The following is a 27,241-nucleotide window of genomic DNA, read 5'->3' as shown; positions in this document are numbered from 1 at the left end:
AGGAATGTAAACAAATGTGTGCTCAAAATGTGAGTGACACTTTACAAACGTTGCATTTACGTTTTTGCTCATTCTAGCCCATGAGAGGGCAGATAAGCACAGCTTACAAACACATTTTTTCTCAAAGTTTCCAGTATGCCACGTGCGTCAATTTATATCAATACATTTCTAACAACATAATAATTACGAAACTTATATTAGATCAAATAAGCCTTAAGTAGTAAATTAGTATTCAAATGTTTTGCTTACCAAATTAGACACTGTCATATACACCTCCATAAAAAAAATACCCACTTTGTCTTCTTATTGCTGTATTCTCGCGCCGACAGATTTTGGGCGTAGTTAATCCTCTCGCTTTGCCCCTTCCTCTCTGGCGCAGCGTAGTTTCGGAGATGCCTAGGCTGATGAAGGAAACTGGGGGCCACCTATTACCACTGCCAGGTTTTGGGTCCGGGATGGAGGCCATGGGGGAAAGCAATGAAATGCCAGAAAAGGGGATTAGACTAGAGAGATAGTAGGCAAATTTGATTAAAAATTCAAGTCGTGTCTGTGTTACTGAAATGTAGGTATTCTTATCTGTCAAATTGAACGTAGTGGGATACTACTGCATAAATCTTGGATTCCAGGAAATTAGCATATAGTTACCATGGTGATGGAAGCTCGCTGATCCAAGGAGTTCCATAATAATACTGCTAGCTACTTGGGGAAGTTTTCTGCTTACTTCTAGCAAGCTAGCTAGCTTTTTAATTTTCTAGTAGATCTACCGTGTCTCACTTTTGAGAGTGAAACGACTATCTTTCTTTCCAGCATTTTTTTATTGCCAAGTTAAAGAACATCTCCAGGTGTCCGCCCATCGCGAAAAGAAGACAGCCAGATTGTAGGTGCTCAGGTTAGGTCTCACTGCTGGTCACGTAGCCCGAACATCTGCTTCGACATAAGGAAATATGACTGTGCTTGCTGCTGGTTAATGGATACCTGAGACAGAAAAGTTCTGAAGACGTCTCCCCCTCTGAAGGTAAAGACCGCAACCACTAGTGCGTTTACTATTCAAGAAAATCGTACTGTATGTAGCCTACCATTTGTCTCTAATTGTTGTTAACACATTTCAGCAGCAGCGTTGCAATTGTACAATTAGAAGCCTGTCTTTTTTTGTCATTATTGTCTCTGTGTCATAAGTAGTAGTAGTAGTCCTGGTGGTTTATTATTATACTTTTATAAAAACTTTTTTTGACATCATTTTGTATATCATTTCTTGGCTTGAACCCTTAACTCACAGCTACAGTGTGTCTCCAGTGTACAGTATGTGGGTGTTTTTGTCTTTTCAGGGCCTGAGTGGAGGGACAGGAGTTGGGTCTTGTTCTTGAGGTGAGCCTTGGTAGACCAGGCAACCATAACAAGATGGTGAAAAAAAACACAGCACACTCACGACGGTCGTCCATATCCAAGACAGCTGGTGGCTCCCAGATATCCAGCCTCAAAGACCTGAGCCTGTTGGATGGATCTGGCCTTGGGCAGGAGGAGACCCCAGAGCTGCCTCCAGAACCCCCCACACCTGACGAGAGCCACTTGGGCTTCCCAGACCCTGTCTATCTGCTGGCGGCAGTCATCTTTCAGAACACTCACCTGGAGAAGCCTGCTGCCCACCGATTAGTCAGTTATGGCAAGCGGGCGGGGCTGCCCCTGCCTGAGGCCAAGGATGAGGCGTACCAACGCAGCTCGTATGAGCTGGCCTTCAACACACTCAAATGTAAGTGAACAGCAGAGAGGACTGTAGGCTATGGGGAAATGTATACTTAGAAAGGTTTTCTATCCTTCCTCCTTCATTCTATATTTTCCTCTTTAATTAACTGCAGTATGCACGTATGTATGATGGGTCCCCATTCCGCAGCATATGATTGGACGTGGTTATCTTGAGCCACGCATGCAAGAGAAAAGCAACGAAAGCAAACAAACGGCCATTTGAAAATGAGAATGAATAGTGTTAGGGACATTAATTGACAGGTGGAATTGAATCCTGATAGATTGATGGAGGGAAAAGTGCAAGAGAAAATCCCTTTGAATGGCCATGGGGAATTCAGTGGGATGTTACAAATCAATTGTTCCCATATATATATATATATATTTATTTATATATTATCTGTGAAACCAAGGACTGGGGTACAGGTCTGCGGCTGCCAAACACACAGGGCGTGTAATCACCATGGCGTTAAGGGAGGGGAAGGTTAGAGGACTGTCAGTGCAGCCCAGGAGATGGAATCGATTTCTCCTGCTCTCCCCATGTGAGAGGGGCTTTCATCTCTCTAGATTAAGCTTGCTTGTTTAGGTCCGGGTTTGCATATCAGACTAACTCGAGCTCCATTGCTTCCCTGCTGCAACTGTAAAAGTGGTTGTGAGAGCAGGAGTTACGTTTCCTGGCTACCCCAGACTCCTTGCTCCGGCCAAACGTTACGCCACACCCACAGACGTTAGTTTCTTCTCTGCAGTGAGTCTGGATCTGAGTACCTTCCCGACCCTTCACCGAGTGCGAATAACATTCAGGGCCATCTGATTGGTCCAGAAACCAATGGGCTGGGCCAGAGCCAGAACACACGTGGTTAAAACGGCAGTTTGAAAATGTGTCACTGGCTTTGATACTCTGATTGGTTAGAGACGATCCTATCCCTCATGACTTTGTTTTGTACAGTGCCCCTCGTGCCCCTCATCACCACAAACAACTTCAATGATGGCAGTCTCAGACTAAAGTCCACTACATGAGTATGTGGACACCTGTTCATCGAACATCTCATTCCAAAGTCATGGGCATTAATATGGAGTTGTTCCCCCCTTTGCTGCTATAACAGACTCCACTCTTCTGGGAAAGCTTTCCACTAGATGTTGGAACATTACTGCGGGGACTTGCTTCCATTCAGCCACAAGAACATTAAGTGAGGTTAGGCACTGATGTTGGGCGATTTGGCCTGGCTTACAGTCAGCGTTCCAATTCATCCCAAAGGTGTTTGATGGGGTTGAGGTCAGGGCTCTGTGCAGGCCAGTGAAGTTCTTCCACACCGATTCCGACAAACCATTTCTGTATGGACCTTGCTTTGTGCACAGGGGTATTGTCATGCTAAAACAGGAAAGGGCCTTCCCCAAACTGTTGCCACAAAGTTGGAAGCACAGTATCGTCTAGAATGTCATTGTACGCTGTAGCGTTAATATTTCCCTTCACTGGAACTAAGGGGCCTAGTCCGAACCATGAAAAACAGCCCCAGACCATTATTTTCCTCCGCCGAACTTTACAGTTGGCACTATGCATTCGGGCAGGTAGTGTTCTCCTGGCATCCGCCAAACCCAGATTCATCTGTTGGACTGCCAGATGGTGAAGCATGATTCATCACTCCAGAGAACCTGTTTCCACTGCTCCAGAGTCCAATGGTGGCGAGCTTTACACTACTCCAGCTGATGCTTGGCATTGCTCATTTTGACTTAGGCTTGTGTGCGGCTGCTCGGCCATGGAAACCCATTTCACGTTTCTTCCAGAGGCAGTTTGGAACTCGGTAGTCTTGCTTTCAGAACTCGACGGTCCCGTTCTGTGAGCTTGTGTGGCCTACCAATTCGCGGCTGAGCCGGTGTAGCTCCTAGACGTTTCCACTTCACAATAACAGCACAGTAGACCAGGGCAGCTCTAGCAGGGCAGAAAATAGCCGAACTGACTCGTTGAAAAGTTAGCATCCTATGATGGTGCCACATTCTAATGCCAATGTTTGTCTATGGAGATTGCATGGCTGGGTGCTCGATTTTATACACCAGTCAGCAACGGGTGTGGCTGAAATTGCCAAATCCACTCATTTCAAGGGGTGTCCACATACTTCTGTATATATATAGTGTATGTGGCGAACTACAGAACATTTGAAGAATTTAGTATGAGTCGTCAGGCTAGAAGGTCAAAGGTCATACAACAAAATAGGGCACGCCGTGTTGGATGGAAGAGGTCTTAGATCCTATCTTAACTCTATATTTAGTATAGTATCGCTTGTCTTTATTCATTTCTATGGCTTGGAGTCCTTATATCCAGAGGAAAAAATAGATAAGTCGATTTTTTCTCTCTCTCATTTCAATCCCATTTTTTGTTTAATAAGTGGTATGTTATCAGTTCCACCTCATTCTGATTCTCTCCGTCTTACCTACTCTCATATCCCTGGAATGAGTTAATTTGGAGAGCACCAGATAGTGGGATAATGTTCTGGAAATAAAAATGTACAGCAAATGAACGAGGTATTGACTAGCAGAGGCTGACGTTGGGTAGGTCCGTACAATAATAACCTCAGATGAGTCACGTTTTTCTCCCCCCTAATTTTAGTCGTTTACAATTTGTTTATAATGGGACGTAAATACAATGTCTGCGGCAGAATTCATTTTCAAAATAAGGACATTTTCTGGCTGGTCGATAGAATGTCCGTCGTTATTACAAAAGACAAAAGGAGGCGGATCACTACATTGTAATTGTGCCTGAACTGCGTCAAGGCTGTCCTATTGTAGCCAAGATTGCTTGGTGTGGTGAAGATGTACACAGCCTATTTGTCTGGCACATCAGATTCGGTCACATTTGTTGCGTAAAAAAAAAAAAAAAATGCTAACCAATGAAACGACACAGCTGAGAAAGAGGCCTTAATCTCCCCACTGTCCTCCGAGTAGCGGGATGACTTCAGGTTGCAGAGATCGATATACACAACACACTGGATGCATCTTACACGTACAGCCTGGGAATGACAATGATCCAACATCGAGCTGAGGTCAGTTGTTAACTTAAAAAAAAAAAAAAGCTTAGGCAGCGAAAACCCGGCGAGCAAAATGCCAATGAGCCCTTGTATTGATCATTTGATTCTAACTCTTATCCATTCGAATCAAAAGTAGCCCTAAACCCCGTAACGACACACAGAGGACAAAGTGTTCCCGTAATGCAGTCATTATTACAGTAATGTAGACTTGTGTGTTGGACAGTGATTTCTGACGACGTCACCCCACTCATTCACACAAAAGAACTGAATCGAGCATAGAGGAGACCGATGGGCTGATGTTCATTGGATGGAGGTGGTTTAGTTTAGAAGAGGCCTGGTGGTAGTGTGTGTTGCTGCAGTGTACGAGATGACCCACTGTGAACCTCTTAAGTGTGAAACCAAAGGGAAATTATTACCAGGGTATCTAGGAATATCTAGATTGCAGTGATCTATTTCTGTGTCGTTCCCCCTCCTCCCTCATTCTAGTTCTCTCTTTTCCTCTCCTCTTATTCTATGTCCCCCTCTCTCTTTCTGGCTCCGTCCCACCACTCTTTTCCTCTCCTCTTATTCTATTTCCCCCTCTCTCTTTCTGGCTCCGTCCCACCACTCTTTTCCTCTCCTCTTATTCTATTTCCCCCTCTCTCTTTCTGGCTCCGTCCCACCACTCTTTTCCTCTCCTCTTATTCTATTTCCCCCTCTCTCTTTCTGGCTCCGTCCCACCACTCTTTTCCTCTCCTCTTATTCTATTTCCCCCTCTCTCTTTCTGGCTCCGTCCCACCACTCTTTTCCTCTCCTCTTATTCTATTTCCCCCTCTCTCTTTCTGGCTCCGTCCCACCACTCTTTTCCTCTCCTCTTATTCTATTTCCCCCTCTCTCTTTCTGGCTCCGTCCCACCACTCTTTTCCTCTCCTCTTATTCTATTTCCCCCTCTCTCTTTCTGGCTCCGTCCCACCACTCTTTTCCTCTCCTCTTATTCTATGTCCCCCTCTCTCTTTCTGGCTCCGTCCCACCACTCTTTTCCTCTCCTCTTATTCTATGTCCCCCTCTCTCTTTCTGGCTCCGTCCCACCACTCTTTTCCTCTCCTCTTATTCTATGTCCCCCTCTCTCTTTCTGGCTCCGTCCCACCACTCTTTTCCTCTCCTCTTATTCTATTTCCCCCTCTCTCTTTCTGGCTCCGTCCCACCACTCTTTTCCTCTCCTCTTATTCTATGTCCCCCTCTCTCTTTCTGGCTCCGTCCCACCACTCTTTTCCTCTCCTCTTATTCTATGTCCCCCTCTCTCTTTCTGGCTCCGTCCCACCACTCTTTTCCTCTCCTCTTATTCTTTCCCCCTCTCTCTTTCTGGCTCCGTCCCACCACTCTTTTCCTCTCCTCTTATTCTATGTCCCCCTCTCTCTTTCTGGCTCCGTCCCACCACTCTTTTCCTCTCCTCTTATTCTATGTCCCCCTCTCTCTTTCTGGCTCCGTCCCACCACTCTTTTCCTCTCCTCTTATTCTATGTCCCCCTCTCTCTTTCTGGCTCCGTCCCACCACTCTTTTCCTCTCCTCTTATTCTATTTCCCCCTCTCTCTTTCTGGCTCCGTCCCACCACTCTTTTCCTCTCCTCTTATTCTATGTCCCCCTCTCTCTTTCTGGCTCCGTCCCACCACTCTTTTCCTCTCCTCTTATTCTATGTCCCCCTCTCTCTTTCTGGCTCCGTCCCACCACTCTTTTCCTCTCCTCTTATTCTATGTCCCCCTCTCTCTTTCTGGCTCCGTCCCACCACTCTTTTCCTCTCCTCTTATTCTATGTCCCCCTCTCTCTTTCTGGCTCCGTCCCACCACTCTTTTCCTCTCCTCTTATTCTATTTCCCCCTCTCTCTTTCTGGCTCCGTCCCACCACTCTTTTCCTCTCCTCTTATTCTATTTCCCCCTCTCTCTTTCTGGCTCCGTCCCACCACTCTTTTCCTCTCCTCTTATTCTATTTCCCCCTCTCTCTTTCTGGCTCCGTCCCACCACTCTTTTCCTCTCCTCTTATTCTATTTCCCCCTCTCTCTTTCTGGCTCCGTCCCACCACTCTTTTCCTCTCCTCTTATTCTATTTCCCCCTCTCTCTTTCTGGCTCCGTCCCACCACTCTTTTCCTCTCCTCTTATTCTATTTCCCCCTCTCTCTTTCTGGCTCCGTCCCACCACTCTTTTCCTCTCCTCTTATTCTATGTCCCCCTCTCTCTTTCTGGCTCCGTCCCACCACTCTTTTCCTCTCCTCTTATTCTATGTCCCCCTCTCTCTTTCTGGCTCCGTCCCACCACTCTTTTCCTCTCCTCTTATTCTATGTCCCCCTCTCTCTTTCTGGCTCCGTCCCACCACTCTTTTCCTCTCCTCTTATTCTATGTCCCCCTCTCTCTTTCTGGCTCCGTCCCACCACTCTTTTCCTCTCCTCTTATTCTATGTCCCCCTCTCTCTTTCTGGCTCCGTCCCACCACTCTTTTCCTCTCCTCTTATTCTATGTCCCCCTCTCTCTTTCTGGCTCCGTCCCACCACTCTTTTCCTCTCCTCTTATTCTATTTCCCCCTCTCTCTTTCTGGCTCCGTCCCACCACTCTTTTCCTCTCCTCTTATTCTATGTCCCCCTCTCTCTTTCTGGCTCCGTCCCACCACTCTTTTCCTCTCCTCTTATTCTATGTCCCCCTCTCTCTTTCTGGCTCCGTCCCACCACTCTTTTCCTCTCCTCTTATTCTATGTCCCCCTCTCTCTTTCTGGCTCCGTCCCACCACTCTTTTCCTCTCCTCTTATTCTATGTCCCCCTCTCTCTTTCTGGCTCCGTCCCACCACTCTTTTCCTCTCCTCTTATTCTATTTCCCCCTCTCTCTTTCTGGCTCCGTCCCACCACTCTTTTCCTCTCCTCTTATTCTATTTCCCCCTCTCTCTTTCTGGCTCCGTCCCACCACTCTTTTCCTCTCCTCTTATTCTATGTCCCCCTCTCTCTTTCTGGCTCCGTCCCACCACTCTTTTCCTCTCCTCTTATTCTATTTCCCCCTCTCTCTTTCTGGCTCCGTCCCACCACTCTTTTCCTCTCCTCTTATTCTATTTCCCCCTCTCTCTTTCTGGCTCCGTCCCACCACTCTTTTCCTCTCCTCTTATTCTATTTCCCCCTCTCTCTTTCTGGCTCCGTCCCACCACTCTTTTCCTCTCCTCTTATTCTATTTCCCCCTCTCTCTTTCTGGCTCCGTCCCACCACTCTTTTCCTCCTTCTCTTTTTATTTGTTTCCTCCAATCTTCACTAGCGCCCCAGTCATCACCTTGAATCTTGGAGGGTTGATCACATCTCTTCATGTCCCTGGTCCCAGACATCATTTGCTCAACGGAGATAGAAAGAGAGAGAGGTGGGATCCCCCCCCCCCCCCCCCCATCCATCCCTCCCTCCCTCTTCATTCCCTCTCTCTGTTCTGCATTCCTCCGAGGCCCACTCCTGTCTCTTCGTCCGTAGTAGCCAGCAGCCTTGTCACAGCACAGAGCTGATATGTGGCTTGAGTAGGCAGGGAATAGGTTTATTTGACTTGGGGGAGGGGGGTGGGGGGGCTCCTTGTTTCAGACCGTGGGAGGGAGAGAGAGGGAACATGTCCTTTCTGCCCTTGGCTAAGAGCATGGCACTTTACCCCGAGACACTTCAGCAAATATGAAACATTGCAGGTTGATAATATGTAAGCTATTTAACACTGCCATCCTGTCCAAGGGTTCTGCTCAGCTCGCCTGAATAGAGACTCGGGGGTTTGTTGGCAGAGCTTCTTTTAGATTCATGTGAAATGGAGTGTACCGCTGTGGAATACTGCGAGGCAAAGAGCTGAATAAGGCCAAGTGGGGTTGTATTCAGGCCTTCTAGCGCTCCTGTGTGGATTTATTTGACCGTGTTCATCATCACTCACTGGCCTTAGTTAGTTTGTTACCTGGACGAGGGCCACACGACACAAACTCAAACAATTGGTTACAGAGTAGCGCCTCATCCTAGGTTGTCATGAAGTTGCCCCTAGACACTGGTATAAGATCAGTTTGGTATTTTTACCCTTCAATGTTAGGGCGAGGATTTGGGGAGGGTACGCTGATCCTAGATCTGTGCATAAGGGCAACTCCTACCCGACGCTTATAGGTCGATATTTAGGTGCTTACACCTCAGCTCAGTGCTGCCCCTGATGTGTAATAGCTTCTGGTATGAGAGATTTATATGTGAATTATTCTGTGTTTTACTCCTCAGTCCTCCCTAGGCTGATTTATAGACCAGGGAGGATAATGACCTCCACATATATATATATATACCGCATCATCATCACACCCCCCCCCCCCCCCCTGGGTCTGCGCTTTCCTCCTGTACTGTAGGGTCAGGCAAGGCGGCCATGTTGCTAGGCTTATCTTTAAGACCTTCTGCTGCTATGATCGAAACACTCATTGACCCGACGCTGCTGTAAATCCTGCAAGGAGTATAGGCCCAATCACAGACACTGTCTTTAGTGTGTGTGTGTGTGTGTGTGTGTATATATGTGTGTTTTTTTGCACCCCTTTTATCTAGCCTTCACCTGTTTAGCCCAAGTTGAGCAGACGGTTGGCGTGATTTGTGATGTTATGGTAGGTTAACAGCGGGGTATGTTGTTGCCATGGCGTCCCAGTGGCAGTTCTTTGTAATGGCGACACCTCCCAGTGGCAGTTAGATAGGACTCAGGCGTGTCATTTAAGATTAGAGGTTAATCAGGGCAGCACAGCCATTATGTACACACACACACACACACACACACACACACACACACACACACACTCAAAACCCTTCCCGTCTGTCCCATTTCGTTTTAGATTTAAATGCATTCATAAGCACGCACGCACATATGTACGCACACAAACACACACACACATACACACACACTCATACACTCAAAACCCTTCCCGTCTGCCCCATTTCATTTTCGCCTTCTCAATGGGATAAAGAGGATTTTGAAAATAAGGAAAATGCTGTTCTATCAAGATTACCTGGAACATGTGCATTTTGGATAAAGCTGCTGTGCTTCCCTTTCCAACATGTAGTGAAAACACATTGCAAAATTGAGGGGGTTTAGAAACAGGTGTTTCCTAATCCAAGATAAAGCAGATGTGTTGCTGTTTGCTCTCCCTTCTTTGGAGTTGAAGGAGAAAGCCTGTGGTTCTGGGGACACTGGGAACCAGAATGTGTGAGTCTGTTTGTTTGTGTGTGTGTGTGTGTGTGTGAGGCTGTGTGTGAGCGAGGCTGTGTGTGAGCGAGGCTGTGTGTGTGTGAGGCCGTGTGTGTGTGAGGCCGTGTGAGGCCGTGTGTGTGAGGCCGTGTGTGAGCGGGGCTGCGTGTGAGTGAGGCTGCGTGTGAGCGGAGCTGCGTGTGAGCGAGGCTGCGTGTGAGCGGGACTGCGTGTGAGCGAGGCTGCGTGTGAGCGAGGCTGCGTGTGAGCGAGGCTGCGTGTGAGCGAGGCTGCGTGTGAGCGGAGCTGCGTGTGAGCGAGGCCGCGTGTGAGCGGGGCCGCGTGTGAGCGGGGCCGTGTGAGCGGGGCCGCGTGTGAGTGAGGCCGCGTGTGAGCGAGGCCGCGTGTGAGCGGGGCCGCGTGTGAGCGGGGCCGCGTGTGAGCGGGGCTGCGTGTGTGTGAGACTTGTGTAAGTGTATGTCAGAGTATGTGAGCAGAGTTGAGAGGTCAGAAATCCAGCTCTTCGCTCAAAGGAGAAAACTAACTGCCGCTTCAAATTCGCTCCGTTCATTAAAATCACAGTTTAACCAACACCCATCTATTTTTGTGACTACCTGGACCCACCATTTGGCTTTGAAGTATTGAAACCAAACCATATGATTTGAATGAAAAGTAGCTTATTTTAATAAACAATAGGAAAAGGTCAGAAGCGCTCATCATTTCAAACAAGCTGCATGTCGTATTAAACAGCATATAAACACTCCAAATAGTTCAGGAGCCAGACAGGGAGCCTAAGGAGGAACGAAGATAAATTATTTAGGCTATGTTATTTATATTATTTCAAGGCTATAGCCTACAAAAAAAATACGTTGTGAAGCATTTGCTGGTGCGACACACTAGGCTGGTAGGGGCATTAAATGCTCAGCATTTAAACAAAATGTCGTTGTTATTAATAGTATATAAATTGCACATATATAGGCTGTGACTTACTTAGAATTCATTACAAATGAAACAAAAAATGATTAGGCTCCATCTATAGTGCCTTTGAATTCATTTTTAGAAACATGAGTTTGTCCGGAGTCTCTGGCTTCAGGCTCATGTGATGGTGCATGGAGATCAGGCCAGCAGTGGAGAATGCCCTCTCAGTGCTTGCAGAGCCACTGGCATCCCTTGCCAGGCTGGGCAGGGATGCGTAGTTGTTTTCAGTTTCTTCTGTAGGTAGGCCTAAAGGGTTTTAGGTACTATAACCCTATCAAAACGGAAAGCTCCTTGAAAGAGGTAAAAGGACAGGCCTATTGGGCCAAAATCAAGGATGGCCTATTGTGTAGATAATAGAATGAAAATTAAGGAAACTTTTAAGAGATCTGATTTTTAGTTAATAAATACTTTGCTACAGTGTTTCGCTTTGCTACACTTAGCTAGCTACGCACCTGGTTCCTTTATGTTGGCATGTGCACGTACTAAGGACACCATCATGCTTTCGGGATACCTGTCTTTTCAGATTCCACAATGGTTCTTTAGTTGTGGACACTACATCACCTCGCTCCCTCTCTTGCTCGTGGTCCTCCTCGTCTTTGTTCACCTCTGTGTTTTATCAGTTTCCTTATGAAAACATTTAGAGAACTCCATGACAGGAGCTAAAGCATGGGGCCATAGCCAGACACGAGTAGATTACAAATGCATGCTGGGCCGGCATACCATGAGCTCGCGAAGGGCTCGTGAAAGGCTCATGAAGTGCCCGTGAAGGGCTCGTGAAGTGCTCGTGAAGTGCCGGTGAAGGGCTCATGAAGTGCCCGTGAAGAGCTTGTGAAAGGCTCATGAAGTGCCCGTGAAGAGCTCGTGAAAGGCTCATGAAGTGCCCGTGAAGTGCTCGTGAAGGGCTCATGAAGGGCTCGTGATGTGCTCGTGAAGTGCCCGTGAAGTGCTTGTGAAGGGCTCGTGAAGTGCTCGTGAAAGGCTCTTGAAGTGCCCGTGAAGAGCTCGTGAAAGGCTCATGAAGTGCCCGTGAAGGGCTCGTGAAGTGCCCGTGAAGAGCTCGTGAAAGGCTCATGAAGTGCCCGTGAAGTGCTCGTGAAGGGCTCGTGAAGGGCTCGTGATGTGCTCGTGAAGTGCCCGTGAAGTGCTTGTGAAGGGCTCGTGAAGTGCTCGTGAAAGGCTCTTGAAGTGCCCGTGAAGGGCTTGTGAAGTGCCCGTGAAGAGCTCGTGAAAGGCTCATGAAGTGCCCGTGAAGGGCTCGTGAAGTGCCTGTGAAGAGCTCGTGAAAGGCTCATGAAGTGCCCGTGAAGGGCTCGTGAAGTGCCCGTGAAGAGCTCGTGAAAGGCTCGTGAAGTGCCCGTGAAGTGCTCGTGAAGGGCTCGTGATGTGCTCGTGAAGTGCCCGTGAAGTGCTTGTGAAGGGATCGTGAAGTGCTCGTGAAAGGCTCTTGAAGTGCTTGTGAAGGGCTCGTGAAGTGCTCGTGAAGGGCTCTTGAAGTGCCCGTGAAGGGCTCGTGAAGTGCCCGTGAAGAGCTCGTGAAAGGCTCATGAAGTGCCTGTGAAGTGCTCATGAAGGGCTCATGAAGTGCCCGTGAAGTGCCCGTGAAGTGCTTGTGAAGGGCTCGTGAAGTGCCCGTGAAGTGCTCGTGAAGTGCCCGTGAAGTGCCGGTGAAGGGCCCGTGAAGTGCCTGTGAAGTGCCCGTGAAGTGCCCGTGAAGTGCTCGTGAAGTGCCCGTGAAGTGCCTGTGAAGTGCCCGTGAAGTGCTCGTGAAGCGAGCGCTACTGGAGTGGGTGAGAATGCTGATGCTCCAGTCTTTGGAAACTCGCTCCTCGCTCCAGTCAAATTTGGCACACCTCACTCCTCGCTCCGCTCACATACTCTGGCGTGTGTGCGAGGCGGTGTGTGTGTGTGGGTGTGTGCGTGCTTGCGCGAGGCTGTGTGGGTCAGAATAAAACATCCTGTTGTCAAGGGAGACAGATGTTCCCTTCATGATAGCTCAGCTAGGGCAGAGAGAAGAGAAAAACACATTAGGAACTGCAGATGTCTCTCAGATAGCTGGTATGTAGCCTACAAGACCTTGGTCTCTAATGAGAGCAATGCACATGGCATGTAGTATCCTGGTATTACAGCCACCGATTACATGACTAGCAACGTGTGATTAATAAGTGTCATCAGTGTCGCAGAGACTCTAATTTCTAAATGAATTATGGTAAATTAACTCAATTTAAATCTCTGATTAACTCCATTAAAATACAAAATGAGCATTTAATTGTGTGAGTAAAAAATTAAATCCTCATCTAATTGAATTAGCGTTTCAAATTATAGTGAGATTATTCCTGCTGCCTGCGAGAGCTCTCTCGCTGTCTCTCCCTATCTACTTTCTAGACAAGAGCTCAGCATTAGATATGGAGTCTCAGCCCTAGTCATTTATTTCATTGGGTTAGGTGTGTAATTCTATCAGGCATGTTCCAAATGATCCTGTCTGGTCTGGGCTGGTCTGTGGAGATAATTAGAGATAGAGATAATAAAGATAGAGATGAGATTGGCAAGATCCTGAACCATTATCTCCATATGATGGAAATATTAATTCTCACCTTCTCTCTCTCTCTCTCTCTCTCTCTCTCTCACACTCACTCACTCACTCACTCACTCACTCACTCACTCACTCACTCACTCACCTGTCCACGAGTTACACTATTGAAACATTCTCTATGCTCCTCCCACCACAGACCAAGAGCTCCTGGAGGACATCATGATTGACAGCTGCTTTTACCTCTCTCAGCCAATGGTGAGTGAAACATAGAGCTTCACCCAGGGAGGAGGAAGTTCGAGATCTGTTTAAACCGGTTTTGACTTTCTCTAACTTCCTGACTCCACAGCGGTACTTCAGAGCTCTCAATATTCATGTCCCGCTGTTCTCCTTGTTGTACAAAGTCTTTGTTCAGCTCTGCTTGCTTTTCATACCACTAATCTGTAACTGTGATACCGATTATTATATATCGATATAACGCCTTTTCTTCACATCACAAAGCAATTTGGTGCCGCACATCTGAGAGAACAAAGAGAACTCGGCTAGTCGGTTGTTTGTTGGGTTTGTTGCTTTTCTCAAACAGAAACACTCCATTAGTGATGAGATCAGGATGCTCTACATGGCACCCTGGGCTGCTCAGGGCTGTGTCTGCGTGCCCGCCGCTCAGCGGGTCTGAGTGTATTCTGGTCGATACGTATCCCTCCTCTCTCCGTCTCTGGGAGCGGTTGTCTGGGCTGTGAGCCCAATACAATTAGCAGTGCACTGTGTAGACGTAAAGAGAAGGTTCCCACGGCAGCCATGAACCGAGAGGTAGTTGCACTGTAAAACAACGCCTCCCTACTCATTTACGTAAATCAAGATTGGCGTCTGGGATGGTTTCTGAGTGTACTTTTGCCCCGCTGTAGTTTAAAGAAACAGGCTTGTGATGTCAGAGTAGAGATGATGGCAATGATGGAGATGGTAATGTGAGGGCAAACTGGATTTCATCCATAAGCGCGCGCACACGCACACACACACACACACACACACACAGACACATACACACACACATGCACCCACCCACACACAGACACACACATATACACATACACGCATGACACGCACAGACTTACTGTAGTAACTGTGTGAAATATGGCCTTGCCTGGAATGAATGGGTCTTCTCTATGGTGGGGTGGCAGGTCGTTATTCTGGAGACAATAAAGGCCAGACACAATGAGGCTCTCTTCAGAACTCACTCTCACCTCATTTTACACCCCTGGCATCTATAAAGTTCAACCTTGACGGAAAGAGGAGGAGAGGGGTGCCAAGGGAGACATAAAAAGGAGAGGGGGATGGGGATAGAAACGAAAGGTGCTATCTAGAACCTAAAAGGGTTCTTCAGCTGTCCCCATAGGAGAACCCTTTGAATAACCCTTTTTGGTTCCAGGTGGAACTCTTTTGTGTTCCACGTAGAACCCTTTCCACAGAGGGTTCTACATGGAAGCCAGAAGGGTTCTACCTGGAACCAAAAAGGGTTATCCTATGGGGACAGCCGAAGAACCCTTTTGGAAGCTTTCTTTCTAAGAGGGGAACTGAAGTCTGGAGTGTATTTGATTGCAGTGAAGAGAGAAATGGGGATTAGATCTACCTCACTGCGGCTGGAAATAGAGGGAAGTGACCATGCAGTGACCAGAGAGACAAAGCATAGGAGTTTAAGTGATGCAGTGAAACTGCACAGTATTCTCCTGCTGGTAGACCATGCATAGCAGCGACCTCTGTATTTGTAGACCTCATCATTTGATCATTACTTGGTCCATCACATCCATCACGGCCAGTGTTCAGTTGGTCAGTGTTAAGTGGCCAGTGTTGGGTGTTAAGGCCTGATGTCACAGCGCGGCAGCAGGGGTGACGCGACATCACAACAGACTTGTTTACTTCCAGCCACGGGACGCTGTTGCCAGGCAGCCCCCCCCCCCCCCCCCCCCCCCCCGGGTTCAACCTTGGTAGAAGGCGAGCGATGACGGAGGAAGGGAGAGAGGAATGTAGGGAAAGGAGGGGGAGATAGGGACGGACCCAGCACCTGTTTCTGATATCAACCTTTCCAAAAATCTGATTAAAAGCCCCTGAGTGAATAACGAGCTGGCGCTAGTTCTTTAGCCGAGCAGTTAGTGTTAGCCGAGCAGTTAGTGTTAGCCTAGCGTAGCGTCTCGCTCCATTAGCCTTGCAGCGGAGCCATGGCAATCTGTTGCTGCCGAGCAACACCATCTGCCACTAATGTGATCTGTGTCCCTCGACCCCTTGAGGGAGAAAGAGGGAGAGAGAGGAAGAAAGGGGAGGGATAGAGCGACGGAGGGACAGAGTGACAGAGCGTGAAGGTATGAGAGGGTGATAAGCTGGTGGGAGAGGTAGAGTGTGAGAGGGAGAGATGGAGTGTGTCTTCCTACCGGGTTTAATTAAGAGGTAGAAGCCAGGTCCTGGCAGGGCATCCCAAAGCTGCTCCACCAACCTACCTCTGCCTCTGAGTGGAGGACGGGGGACTGCTGGGTACCTGCCCAAAACAACCATAGGAGTTACATGACACTGTCAATCCTGCCTAATCAATAAACCCATCAAACTGCTTTCTCAGGGGATATCTCTTGAGGGTTTCTGAAGGTAGTTACTGTGTATAGCAGTATTGAATTATCCTTACTGTGTCTAGGCGATCTCTGGGGTTTGATGATAAAGAATGTTGATTGTTGAACCGTGTGAATTCGTTCTATTCTCTCTCTATGCTCCCTCTGGTGTAGGCATCCAACTGTTGAAGAACAACTCCTTCATCCGTTCCATGCTGTATCTGTTGTTTTCTCTCTTTGGCCGACTGACAGTTTGTTGGCAGTTGACTGTCAGAGCGTGACATTTCTATCCGTAGATACTCTGGTGCGGTTGATTATTGAAGCAAAACTTCTCTCTCTCTCTATCCAGCCCCAACTCTGCTGTTATTTCCGTTTCTGGACACGTATACAGTTGGCTTTTGAAGTGTGTCTGATCTATGGATTCTAACTCTACGCTTTCTCCAGCCTGATGACCAGATGAGTCTGGTGGTGGTGATGCTTTACGACTTCCAGGACAGGAAGTTCCTCCCTCGGGAATGCCAGGGGGAGGAGCTCGTACAGGAAGTCAGGGAGGTGGAGAACTGCCTCCTCAGGTAAGAGGGAAGGGGGGGGGGGTACTTTATCTGTGTTGTTTTGGTAGGTCGCTGAGGGGTATGAGTGTCTGTTGGAACACCTTCTCTCTTCCTGTGTGTGTTGTAGGTTTAAGACCAAGCTGGCAGCCTCCCTGGCTCGCAGTAGGATCAAACATGACCTCCTGACCATCGACTGCATCCTCCCCGAGGCTGTGAGGAAGAAACAGGAGAGAGCCAACAGGCTGCTCCTCTACGCATGGGTCAACACATTCAAGAGCAGGTCAGCACACTACACACACACACACACACACACACACACACACACACACACACACACACACACACAGGTCTGAGATTGTGGGTGTTGGCCATGCAGGTGCCATGCAGACATCCCATTAAACCATAGTGTGCGTGTGCGAGAGAGAACGGAGGAGAGACGTAGAGAGACGGAGAGAGAGAGAGATTAGGTTAGATATATACTTGTCTGATTTTCCACAGAAAAATGCTTTACGTAGAAGACAAGGCCCTGCGAGAGAGTGAGAGACATGGCAACATAGACAACATCAAACATACACATTTGTGAAAAACAAAACAGAAAAGACAGCGTAAGGACTCATACACCTCCCTTCACCATTACAATCACTGTGCCCCCCCCCTCATCCACTCAATATAACACATCCCCTTAATGTCCAAGTTCACTGAGCGTTGCACATCATGTTACAGCACAAACCTATCATTACAATGTCCACAATTCCATGATTATTTTACACAGTTACATTTCCCTTCTCACAATTGCACGTCCATTCCCATGCAGTCAGTGCGTGTGGCACCAATCTGTTTTTGTACCCGACCAGTTTAGACTTGGGAGTCTGCAGTGTTTCCTGGATAGCAGGATCACAAACTCAAGAGTTGGGAGGAGTCCTTCCTCTGCTATTTTGTTTGCCATCCTCGGCATGTTTTTGTGGTAGCTGTCCAGAAAGGTTCTTTACTCAGTTCTCAGCAGACTTGTCACCCTGTTTTTTGTCTGTACTGTGACACTGTCGTACCACACTGTAATGCAGAACGGCAAAACGCTCTGGACAGTTTTTTTTATCCGTTATTTTACCAGGTAAGTGGACTGAGAACACGTTCTCATTTACAGCAACGACCTGGGGAATAGTTACAGGGGAGTTGAGGGGGATTAATGAGCCAATTGGAAGCTGGGGATTATTAGGTGACCTTGATGGTTTGAGGGCCAGATTGGTCATTTAGCCAGGACACCGGGGTTAACACCCCTACTCTTACGATAAGTGCCATGGGATCTTTAATGACCTCAGAGAGTCAGAACACCCGTTTAACGTCCCATCCAAAAGACGGCACCCTACACAGGGTTGTGTCCCCAATCACAGCCCTGGGGAACTGGGATATTTTTTAGACCAGAGGAAAGAGTGCCTCATACTGGCCCTCCAACACCACTTCCAGCAGCATCTGGTCTCCCATCCAGGGACTGACCAGGACCAACCCTGCTTAGATTCAGAAGCAAGCCAGCAGTGGTATGCAGGGTGGTATTGCATAATTCTAATTCAGGAAGGCACAATTTATACTACAATATTTACACAAGTATTGGGGTGGGGTGGGGGGGGCATTGTATAAACTGAGCAGTATAATAAGAGTCTGGTAGCAGTAGTTGTGAAATGTGTGTGCATGTCTGTGTGTGTGTGTGTGTGTGTGGGGGGGGGGGGGGGGGGGTACACAGGGACACAGGGATAAATACACTGGTACAGAGTGTGTGTGTGTGTGGGGGGGGGGGGGGGGGGGTACACAGGGACACAGGGATAAATACACTGGTACAGAGAGACAGGAAACACAGGGATAAATACACTGGGGAAAATAAGTGACACCTGGAGGGGGTGGAGACAATCACAGGGACAGGTGAAACATATCAGGGCGTGACGTGTGTGTGTGTGTGTGTGTGTGTGTGTGTGTGTGTGTGTGTGTGTGTGTGTGTGTGTGTGTGTGTGTGTGTGTGTGTGTTGGGTATTGGGGTGGGGTGGGGGGGGCATTGTATAAACTGAGCAGTATAATAAGAGTCTGGTAGCAGTAGTTGTGAAATGTGTGTGCATGTCTGTGTGTGTGTGTGTGTGTGGGGGGGGGGGGGGGGGTACACAGGGACACAGGGATAAATACACTGGTACAGAGAGACAGGAAACACAGGGATAAATACACTGGTACAGAGAGACAGGAAACACAGGGATAAATACACTGGTACAGAGAGACAGGAAACACGGGGATAAATACACTGGTACAGAGAGACAGGAAACACGGGGATAAATACACTGGTACAGAGAGACAGGAAACACAGGGATAAATACACTGGTACAGAGAGACAGGAAACACAGGGATAAATACACTGGTACAGAGAGACAGGAAACACAGGGATAAATACACTGGGGAAAATAAGTGACACCTGGAGGGGGTGGAGACAATCACAGGGACAGGTGAAACATATCAGGGCGTGACGTGTGTGTGTGTGTGTGTGTGTGTGTGTGTGTGTGTGTGTGTGTGTGTGTGTATATGAGTGACTGCATGTGTGCTAAGGTGTGGAGAATCAGAGCAGGTGCTCAGTCCAGTTCAAGTGTTCAGCAGTCTGATGGTTTGTAGATAGAAACTGTCTCTGAACCTGTTGGTATCAGACCTCATGTTCCGATACTGTCTCTCTGACGTTAAGGGAGAGAACAGCTTGTGGCTGGGGTGCGTGGGATCCTTGATGATGCTGCATGCCTTCCTCAGGCACCTTTTCGACTAGATGTCCTGGATGGGTGAGAGCACGGTCCCAGTGATGTAATAGGCCGTCTTCACCACCCGCTGGAGAGCCTTGAGGTTGTGGACGGAGCAATTCCAGTACCAGGCTGTGATGCAACCGGTCAGGACGCTCTCGATGGTACAGCGGTAGTATCTGGAGAGGACCCGGGTGGCATGCCGAATTACTTCAGCCGCCTTAGGAAGTAGAGACGCTGTTGCGCCCTCTTGACAAGAGTGGTGGTAGTGTTGGTTCATGTCAAGTCTGAGAGGGTGTGTGTGGGTGTATGTCTGTTGCTGCAGTCAGCCTGATTTAGTGGTGTGTAAATCCCCTTGTAGTGGACAGATCCAATCAGCAACAAGCCCTGAGACTCTAAGGTTAACAGTGGTATGTGTGTGTGTGTGTGCGTGTGTGCGTGCTTCCGTGCACACACAGGAAATTACATTTTACTACCAGAGGTGACATCCGCGGTAGAAGCTTTTTAAAGGGCCATAGAGGGATTTGACCTGCTATAATGACCCTCACATCCTGTCTCGTCTCCCCCCCCCAGCCTTGAAGAGGTGTGCGGCGTCCTGAAGCGAGGGGGATTCTCTCAGGTGAATTCAGTCGGGCAGTTGGAAGGGCAGTCCTTCTGTCAGGACCCCCACTGTGTGGACGTGTTGGTGTTCCCCCCCCAGCTCAAAGCTGACCTGTACCGCACCAAGCTGCTCAGCGACAACAAGCTCATCATACAGGTACTGCTGCAAGACTGCCTGGGAGATGGCATCTATTCCCTGTATAGTGCACTACATGTGACCAGGATAGGGTGCCATTTCAGACACACCCCAGGGCTTCGTTCTAAGCCAACAATTGAACAAAACAACGAAAGAAACATATGGCTCTATTGTACGTCAGCTTGCATCCATAAATCAAAGTCAACTTTTCGATGAAAATTCTTCCCCATCCATTGTGAATACGGAGTATCCAAAGCCCATTTTGTGCCAGTCTATGAAACCCTCCTCCTTGTTTCTGGGAGAGTATTCTAATGACTAATTATATGGCTGCGGAGCTATAAGCTTGTCATTTTAATTTCTACTCCAACAAAGTCAAGCTGCTGCCTGCCACAGCTTCTCTGAGCGTCATGCCACACAAGCACAGTGAAATGTGATTACGAAGCCAAATTCAATTAAGCATTCAATACCACTGCTAAATTAATCACTTCCCCTCTCTCCTCGTCTTCCTCTCACTCCCCCTCTCCTCCCTTTCTCCGTGTCCTTGCTCTTGCCTTCCTCTCTTTCTTTTTTTCGTACAAAGACCGTGATATGGACACTAACTAAAGGAAGTCAAATTAGCTGGCTCTGTTATGCTATGTTCAGCACTGTCTCTAGAGGGTGGGGCTCTGCTGGTTGAAGGACATCTCCATTAATCTCTCTGTCTGCTTGCACACATTATTCTCTCTCTCTCTCTCTCTCTCTCTCTCTCTCTCTCTCTCTCTCTCTCTCTCTCTCATCCTCTCTCTCTCTCTCTCTCTCTCTCTCTCTCTCTCTCTCTCTCTCTCTCTCTCTCTCTCATCCTCTCTCTCTCTCTCTCTCTCTCTCCTTTGTGGAAAAAGGTTGTAGTCAAGTTGTAACCCTACCTCTCTCTTTCCTTCTCTCCCTCCCCTTCCACCACCCTCCCGTCTCCCCCCTTCACTCTCTCCCTTCTATCTTACCCTTCCCCCTCTACCCCCCTCTCACCCACACTTCTCTAGGATAAGTGGTGTAGCGTCGGTCCCTGTGTGGTGCGCTCTCTGTTGCTCCCAGACGGGGACGTCCTGATGGCTGGCTCCTCCTCCGGCCTTACCATGTCACACACCGCCTCCCTGGTCACCCACGACAACGCCCATGGCAACAGCCAGTCGAAAGTGTTCGTCTGTGTTGGCGACCGCCCACCCGCCCAGAGGGAGGAGCTACAGGAGGTCCTTGCCAATATGGCCTGCAAGAGTACGTGGGATCCGTCTGTGTGTGCGTGCGTGCGTGCGTGTGTTTGTGTAAGTCAACTGTCGCTAGCTACTTTCCATTTAAGCGTGTACTGTTGGCACGATATGGTTGTGGTCCTATGTAGCTCAGTGGGTAGAGCATGATGCTTAGAACAGCAGAATTGTTGGGCAGAGTTTTCTGGGACCACCCTTTCGTGTGCCCGCTTTAAGTAAGTCGCTTTGGATAAGAGACACGTCTGGTAAATAGGTATGTATTACTATTGTGGTTGTGTTCTTGGGAGAAATGTTACTGAGTCCCAGTGTGGGTTGGTTCATGCTACAGACTTACTGTATATGTGTGTCTGAGTGTTTGAGTTTGTCTGGTCAGACGTGAAGCTGATCCCTATGAGTTTCCTGTCTCTGGACCCATGTGACCTGAGACTCCAGCGGGTCCGGGTCATCCTGCTGACCCCCCAGTGCTCCGTGTCTGCAGTCAGCAACCCTGTTGAGTTCATACTGCAGGAGAACGGAGGTACTGCTTCGCATACCCCAACACACTACACCCCATATACCCTGTATATTACCACGTATATACCCTCCATATTACCACCCATCTACCATCCATATTACCACCCCTATACCCTCCATATTACCACCCCTATACCCTCCATATTATCACCTATATACCCTCTATATTACACCCCTATACCCTCCATATTACACCCCTATACCCTCCATATTACCACCTTTATACCCTCCATATTACACCCCTATACCCTCCATATTACCACCTTAATACCCTCCATATTACCACCTTTATACCCTCCATATTACACCCCTATACCCTCCATATTACCACCTTTATACCCTCCATATTACACCCCTATACCCTCCATATTACCACCTTTATACCCTCCATATTACACCCCTATACCCTCCATATTACCACCTACAGTGAGGGAAAATAGTACTTGATCCCCTGCTGATTTTGTACGTTTTCCCATTGACAAAGAAATGATCAATCTATAATTTTAATGGTAGGTTTATTTGAACAGTGAGAGACAGAATAACAACAGCAAAAATCTAGAAAAACGCATGTCAAAAATGATAGAAATTGATTTGCGTTTTCATGAGGGAAATAATTATTTGACCCCTCTGCAAAACATGACTTAGTACTTGGTGGCAAAACCCTTGTTGGCAATCACAGAGGTCAGACGTTTCTTGTAGTTGGCCCCCAGGTTTGCACACATCTCAGGAGGGATTTTGTCCCACTCCTCTGCAGATCTTCTCCAAGTCATTAAGGTTTCAAGGCTGACGTTTGGCAATTAAGGGCAATTATGGAATTAAGGTCTGGAGACTGGCTAGGCCACTCCAGGACCTTAATGTGCTTCTTCTTGAGCCACTCCTTTGTTGCCTTGGCCATGTGTTTTGGGTCATTGTCATGCGGGAATAACCACCCACAACCCATTTTCAATGCCCTGGCTGAGGGAAGGAGGTTCTCACCCAAGATTTGACAGTCCATCGTCCCTTTGATGCGGTGAAGTTGTCCTGTCCCCCTTAGCAGAAAAACACCCCCAAAGCATAATGTTTCCACCTCCATGTTTGACGGTGGGGATGGTGTTCTTGGGGTCATAGGCAGCATTCCTCCTCCTCCAAACACAGAGAGTTGAGTTGATGCCAAAGAGCTCCATTTTGGTCTCATCTGACCACAACACTTTCACCCAGTTGTCCTCTGAATCATTCAGATGTTCATTGGCAAACTTCAGACGGGCATGTATATGTGCTTTCTTGAGCAGGGGGACCTTGCGGGCGCTGCAGGATTTCAGTCCTTCACGGCGTAGTGTGTTACCAATTGTTTTCTTGGTGACTATGGTCACAGCTGTCTTGAGATCATTGACAAGATCCCCCTGTGTAGTTCTGGGCTGATTCCTCACCGTTCTCATGATCATTGCAACTCCACGAGGTGAGATCTTGCATGGAACCCCAGGCCGAGGGAGATTGACAGTTCTTTTGTGTTTCTTCCATTTGCGAATAATCGCACCAGCTGTTGTCACTTTCTCACCAAGCTGCTTGGCGATGGTCTTGTAGCCCATTCCAGCCTTGTGTAGGTCTACAATCTTGTCCCTGACAACCTTGGAGAGCTCTTTGGTCATGGCCATGGTGGAGAGTTTGGAATCTGATTGATTGATTGCTTCTGTAGACAGGTGTCTTTTATACAGGTAACAAGCTGAGGTTAGGAGCACTCCCTTTAAGAGTGTGCTCCTAATCTCAGCTCGTTACCTGTATAAAAGACACCTGGGAGCCAGAAATCTTTCTGATTGAGAGGGGGTCAAATACTTATTTCCCCCATTAAAATGCAAAACATAAGTTTTTCTGGATTTTTGTTGTTGTTATTCTGTCTCTCACTGTTCAAATAAACCTATTATTAAAATTATAGACGGATCATTTCTTTGTCAGTGGGCAAACGTACAAAATCAGCAGGAGATCAAATACTTTCCCCCCTCACTGTATATACCCCTATACCTCAAATCATACCCTCAACCCTGTTGAGTTCATAACTGTAGGAGAACGGAGGTACAGTTTACCCTTGAATTGGCTTCTGCTTAATCCAAAATCAACCCAAATTAGATTACAGATGAGCAGAAGTGTAAAGACATCTCGGTTTCAGACACAGACCTGCTCCAGGACCTGTCCCAGGGTTCCATAGCCCAGACCAAGCTGTACACACTGGTGGCCCAGCAGAAGAGAGACATCATCCATGCCCTGAAGTGTGAGTGTGAGAACGTACAGAGAGAGAGAGAGACGGTGTTTACGTGTGTGTACACACACACACCACCTCTCTCACAAATGATCTAATCTCATCTGCAATTAGAGCTGAGTTCCCCTCTGAGAGGCTCTAAGTCTTAATTAGAAATGCGAGTGTTTCCTGGTCTGGTCAGCATGACTACTGTTAGCTACAAAACAACGACTCAGTAACCTTCCCATGCTGTGCACTTTCCCTCATACAGACAGACACAGGGCTGGTCTGAAGAGACAGGTTGAAGAAACACAGCAAACCCAACCAGTTATTCATGTCTTATTGTATGAACTCCGTGTGGGCTGGATCATGTTAATCTAGGGTGTGTGTGTGTGTGTGTGTGTGTGTGTGTGTGTGTGTGTGTGTGTGTGTGTGTGTGTGTGTGTGTGTGTGTGTGTGTGTGTGTGTGTGTGTGTGTGTGTGTGTGTGTGTGGGTGTGTGTGACGGAAACCCATCTTCTCTAATCACACGGTCATTGATCGGGCTCAAATGGTTTTGCCAGCAGCGGCAGATCCTCTCTAACGGGCCGTTAATGAATGGCAGATGGCTATCGACCCACCCGTTGGCACGGTGACTGGTGGTGCTGCATCTCTTTTGATGTTTACAACTATTTTCTTATTGGATATTGTAACAGCACACATCTGTTGTGTTTATTACCATAGGTCAAATATTTGGTCTCATTAACTAAGTCTATTGTTCTCACTTAGCAGAAATCAGCTTGGGGGGGGATCTAAGCAGCCAAAGAAATGGTTGGCTGGAATCAGCAGCTGGTGCAAGGCAACAGGGGAATGAAATGAGAAATGCTTCATATACGTGAACTGTTTAAAGAAAAATAACATTTATACATGCTCTGCTTCAAAGCCCCTAAGTGAGGATTTGTGTGCAGTGGAATGTGAAAAACAATTGTCGGCTTAGCTGTCTTTTTGCCGTCATCCGCTGTGCTTCGTTGGAGATATATTCATTGATGTTCATTCGTGGTTGTGCTTTGTGAGTGTGAACATGTTTCATTTGCATGTTGAATATGTTATTTTATGTGTGTGTGTTGATATGCCTTGTGGGGCTGTGTGCTAATACTGTAGGTGTGTGTTTATTTAACGTGAGTGTGTGTGTGTGTGTGTGTGTGTTTGCATGTGTCTGTGTGTTTGCACGTTTGTGTCCAGTCCCCAAGGTGCAGGTGGTGGTGTACTCTACCTGCTCCTTGTACCCTGAGGAGAATGAAGAGGTGGTGAGGGGAGCTCTGGAACAGGCTGGGCCTACTGAGGGACCCAAACTACAAGCATTCAGGTTAGTCTATTTCTTTCTCTCTCTGTCTCTCTCTCTCTCTGTCTCTCTCTCTCTCTGTCTCTCTCTCTCTCTCTCTCTCTCTCTCTCTGTCTCTCTCTCTCTCTCTGTCTCTCTCTGTCTCTCTGTCTCTCTCTCTCTCTCTCTCTCTCTCTCTCTGTCTCTCTCTCTCTCTCTGTCTCTCTCTGTCTCTCTGTCTCTCTCTCTCTGTCTCTCTCTCTCTCTCTCTCTCTCTGTGTTTCTTTTTCGCTCTCTTCCTCCCCCTCTCAACCCCACTCCCCCCTTTCCCCCCTCTCTGTCTCTCTCTCCCTCTCTATGGCTCACCTCCCTCTCAAACTTTAGCACCCCAGGTAGGACCTAAAGGCCTGCCATTAGAGATGAAATCATTATCAGCTCCAAAACAAAGAAACTCTTTCCTCGTTATCTCGTGGGTAGTTTTCCCTGTGTGGATATTGTTCTTGAAGTTAGACTATTTTACAACAGTTCTTCACAGCCCCAGGCTTAAACAGCTATACCTAAGACTATTGGTAGGGATTGTATTGACTTGTGGCCTGTGAATTATTTATTAACTGTGTCTGTGCATTTATTAACTCTGTGCATTTATTAACTCTGTGTGTGTGTGTGTGCGCATGTATCCCTCGCTGCATGCGTTGTGTGTGACTGTGCGTGCGTGTTGTCCAGGCCGAGCTCTTCCTTACCCACATCTCTGGGCCGAGCTGAGGAGAGAGCAGGGTGTCCGTTCTTCAGACTGGATCCTTCAGACGAAACTAACGGCTGTTTCCTAGCTGTACTCACCAGAGAGGTGAGACAGACAGAGAGAGACACGGAGAGAGAGAGAGAGAGACCCCTGTTGTGATACAGTACTTGTAATTCACCAACCCTTTCTGAGTCAAGATCACTTTCGCAGTCAAAAAGCAAGCCGAGATTTACTGCTTAGAAAAAAAACAAATACAAAAACATGACTTAAAAAATGTATGCCTATGTAACATGAACCTAATACAACCAGTTGTGTAGGAATGAGGTTTGTGCAGTAGGTCTAATACATTATCACAGCATATTGGCTATGCTTGGCCTGCCAGTACTGTTCTTCTCAGGCCATATTTTATATAAAAAATTGATAACAAAATAGATCAGTTGTCGTATCACTTGCGAGGCACAGCTGAGAATAAATGTAAATCATTTGCTAATAATTAGCTTTTTTATTTGACTGGACTGATGGTACCTGCATCTGATGGACAGTCTCAGGCAGAAAGCAGCAGAGGGTCTGCCTCTCACAGTTCTGCTCTCTCCTTTCCTCCGGTGAGACTGACCAGAGAGAGGGGACGCCGTCACATTATTTCTGCCTCATGCACAAATTCATGTTGTTCCTATGACCAGAGAAAGTGAAATATTCCTCGATATTAAAATAAACATGACGAGCTGCCAATAATACAAACTCAGGCGTATTGATACACTTGGCTACTCATTCATTGCAGCTGAAGCACGAGTGGAAGTAGGGAGAAGTAAAAGTTAGGTTTTATAAAAGTGCTGAATAAAAACAGTGTTGACAGTGCTGAATAAAAACAGCGTTGACAGTGCTGAATAAAAAGTGTTGACAGTGCTAAATAAAAACAGTGTTGACAGTGCTGAATAAAAACAGTGCTGAATAAAAACAGTGCTGACAGTGCTGAATAAAAACAGTGCTGAATAAAAACAGTGCTGAATAAAAACAGTGCTGAATAAAAACAGTGCTGACAGTGCTGAATAAAAACAGTGTTGACAGTGCTGAATAAAAACAGTGTTGACAGTGCTGAATAAAAACAGTGTTGACAGTGCTGAATAAAAACAGTGCTGAATAAAAACAGTGCTGAATAAAAACAGTGCTGACAGTGCTGA

At 47.5% G+C, this 27,241-nt stretch overlaps 1 protein-coding gene across 1 annotated transcript in view; it reads left to right on the top strand.

Moving 5' to 3' along the window:
- The first annotated feature begins 829 nt into the window (after positions 1-829).
- Positions 830-27,241, top strand: part of LOC139365943 (putative methyltransferase NSUN7) — a 42,749-nt gene continuing 16,337 nt past the window's right edge. The window contains exons 1-11 of the mRNA XM_071103002.1: positions 830-1,015; positions 1,326-1,747; positions 13,631-13,689; positions 16,467-16,594; positions 16,701-16,853; positions 19,903-20,086; positions 21,082-21,313; positions 21,677-21,820; positions 23,957-24,058; positions 25,246-25,369; positions 26,048-26,168. Coding sequence (XP_070959103.1) covers positions 1,399-1,747; positions 13,631-13,689; positions 16,467-16,594; positions 16,701-16,853; positions 19,903-20,086; positions 21,082-21,313; positions 21,677-21,820; positions 23,957-24,058; positions 25,246-25,369; positions 26,048-26,168 — 1,596 coding nt within the window. The 5' untranslated portion in view covers positions 830-1,015; positions 1,326-1,398. The remainder of the gene's footprint in view (positions 1,016-1,325; positions 1,748-13,630; positions 13,690-16,466; positions 16,595-16,700; positions 16,854-19,902; positions 20,087-21,081; positions 21,314-21,676; positions 21,821-23,956; positions 24,059-25,245; positions 25,370-26,047; positions 26,169-27,241) is intronic.

Source organism: Oncorhynchus clarkii, chromosome 14 (assembly GCF_045791955.1).
Source record: "Oncorhynchus clarkii lewisi isolate Uvic-CL-2024 chromosome 14, UVic_Ocla_1.0, whole genome shotgun sequence".
Lineage (NCBI taxonomy): Eukaryota > Metazoa > Chordata > Actinopteri > Salmoniformes > Salmonidae > Oncorhynchus > Oncorhynchus clarkii.
Note: the sequence above shows the minus strand (reverse complement) of the source record. Positions and strands in the feature narration are given on the sequence as shown.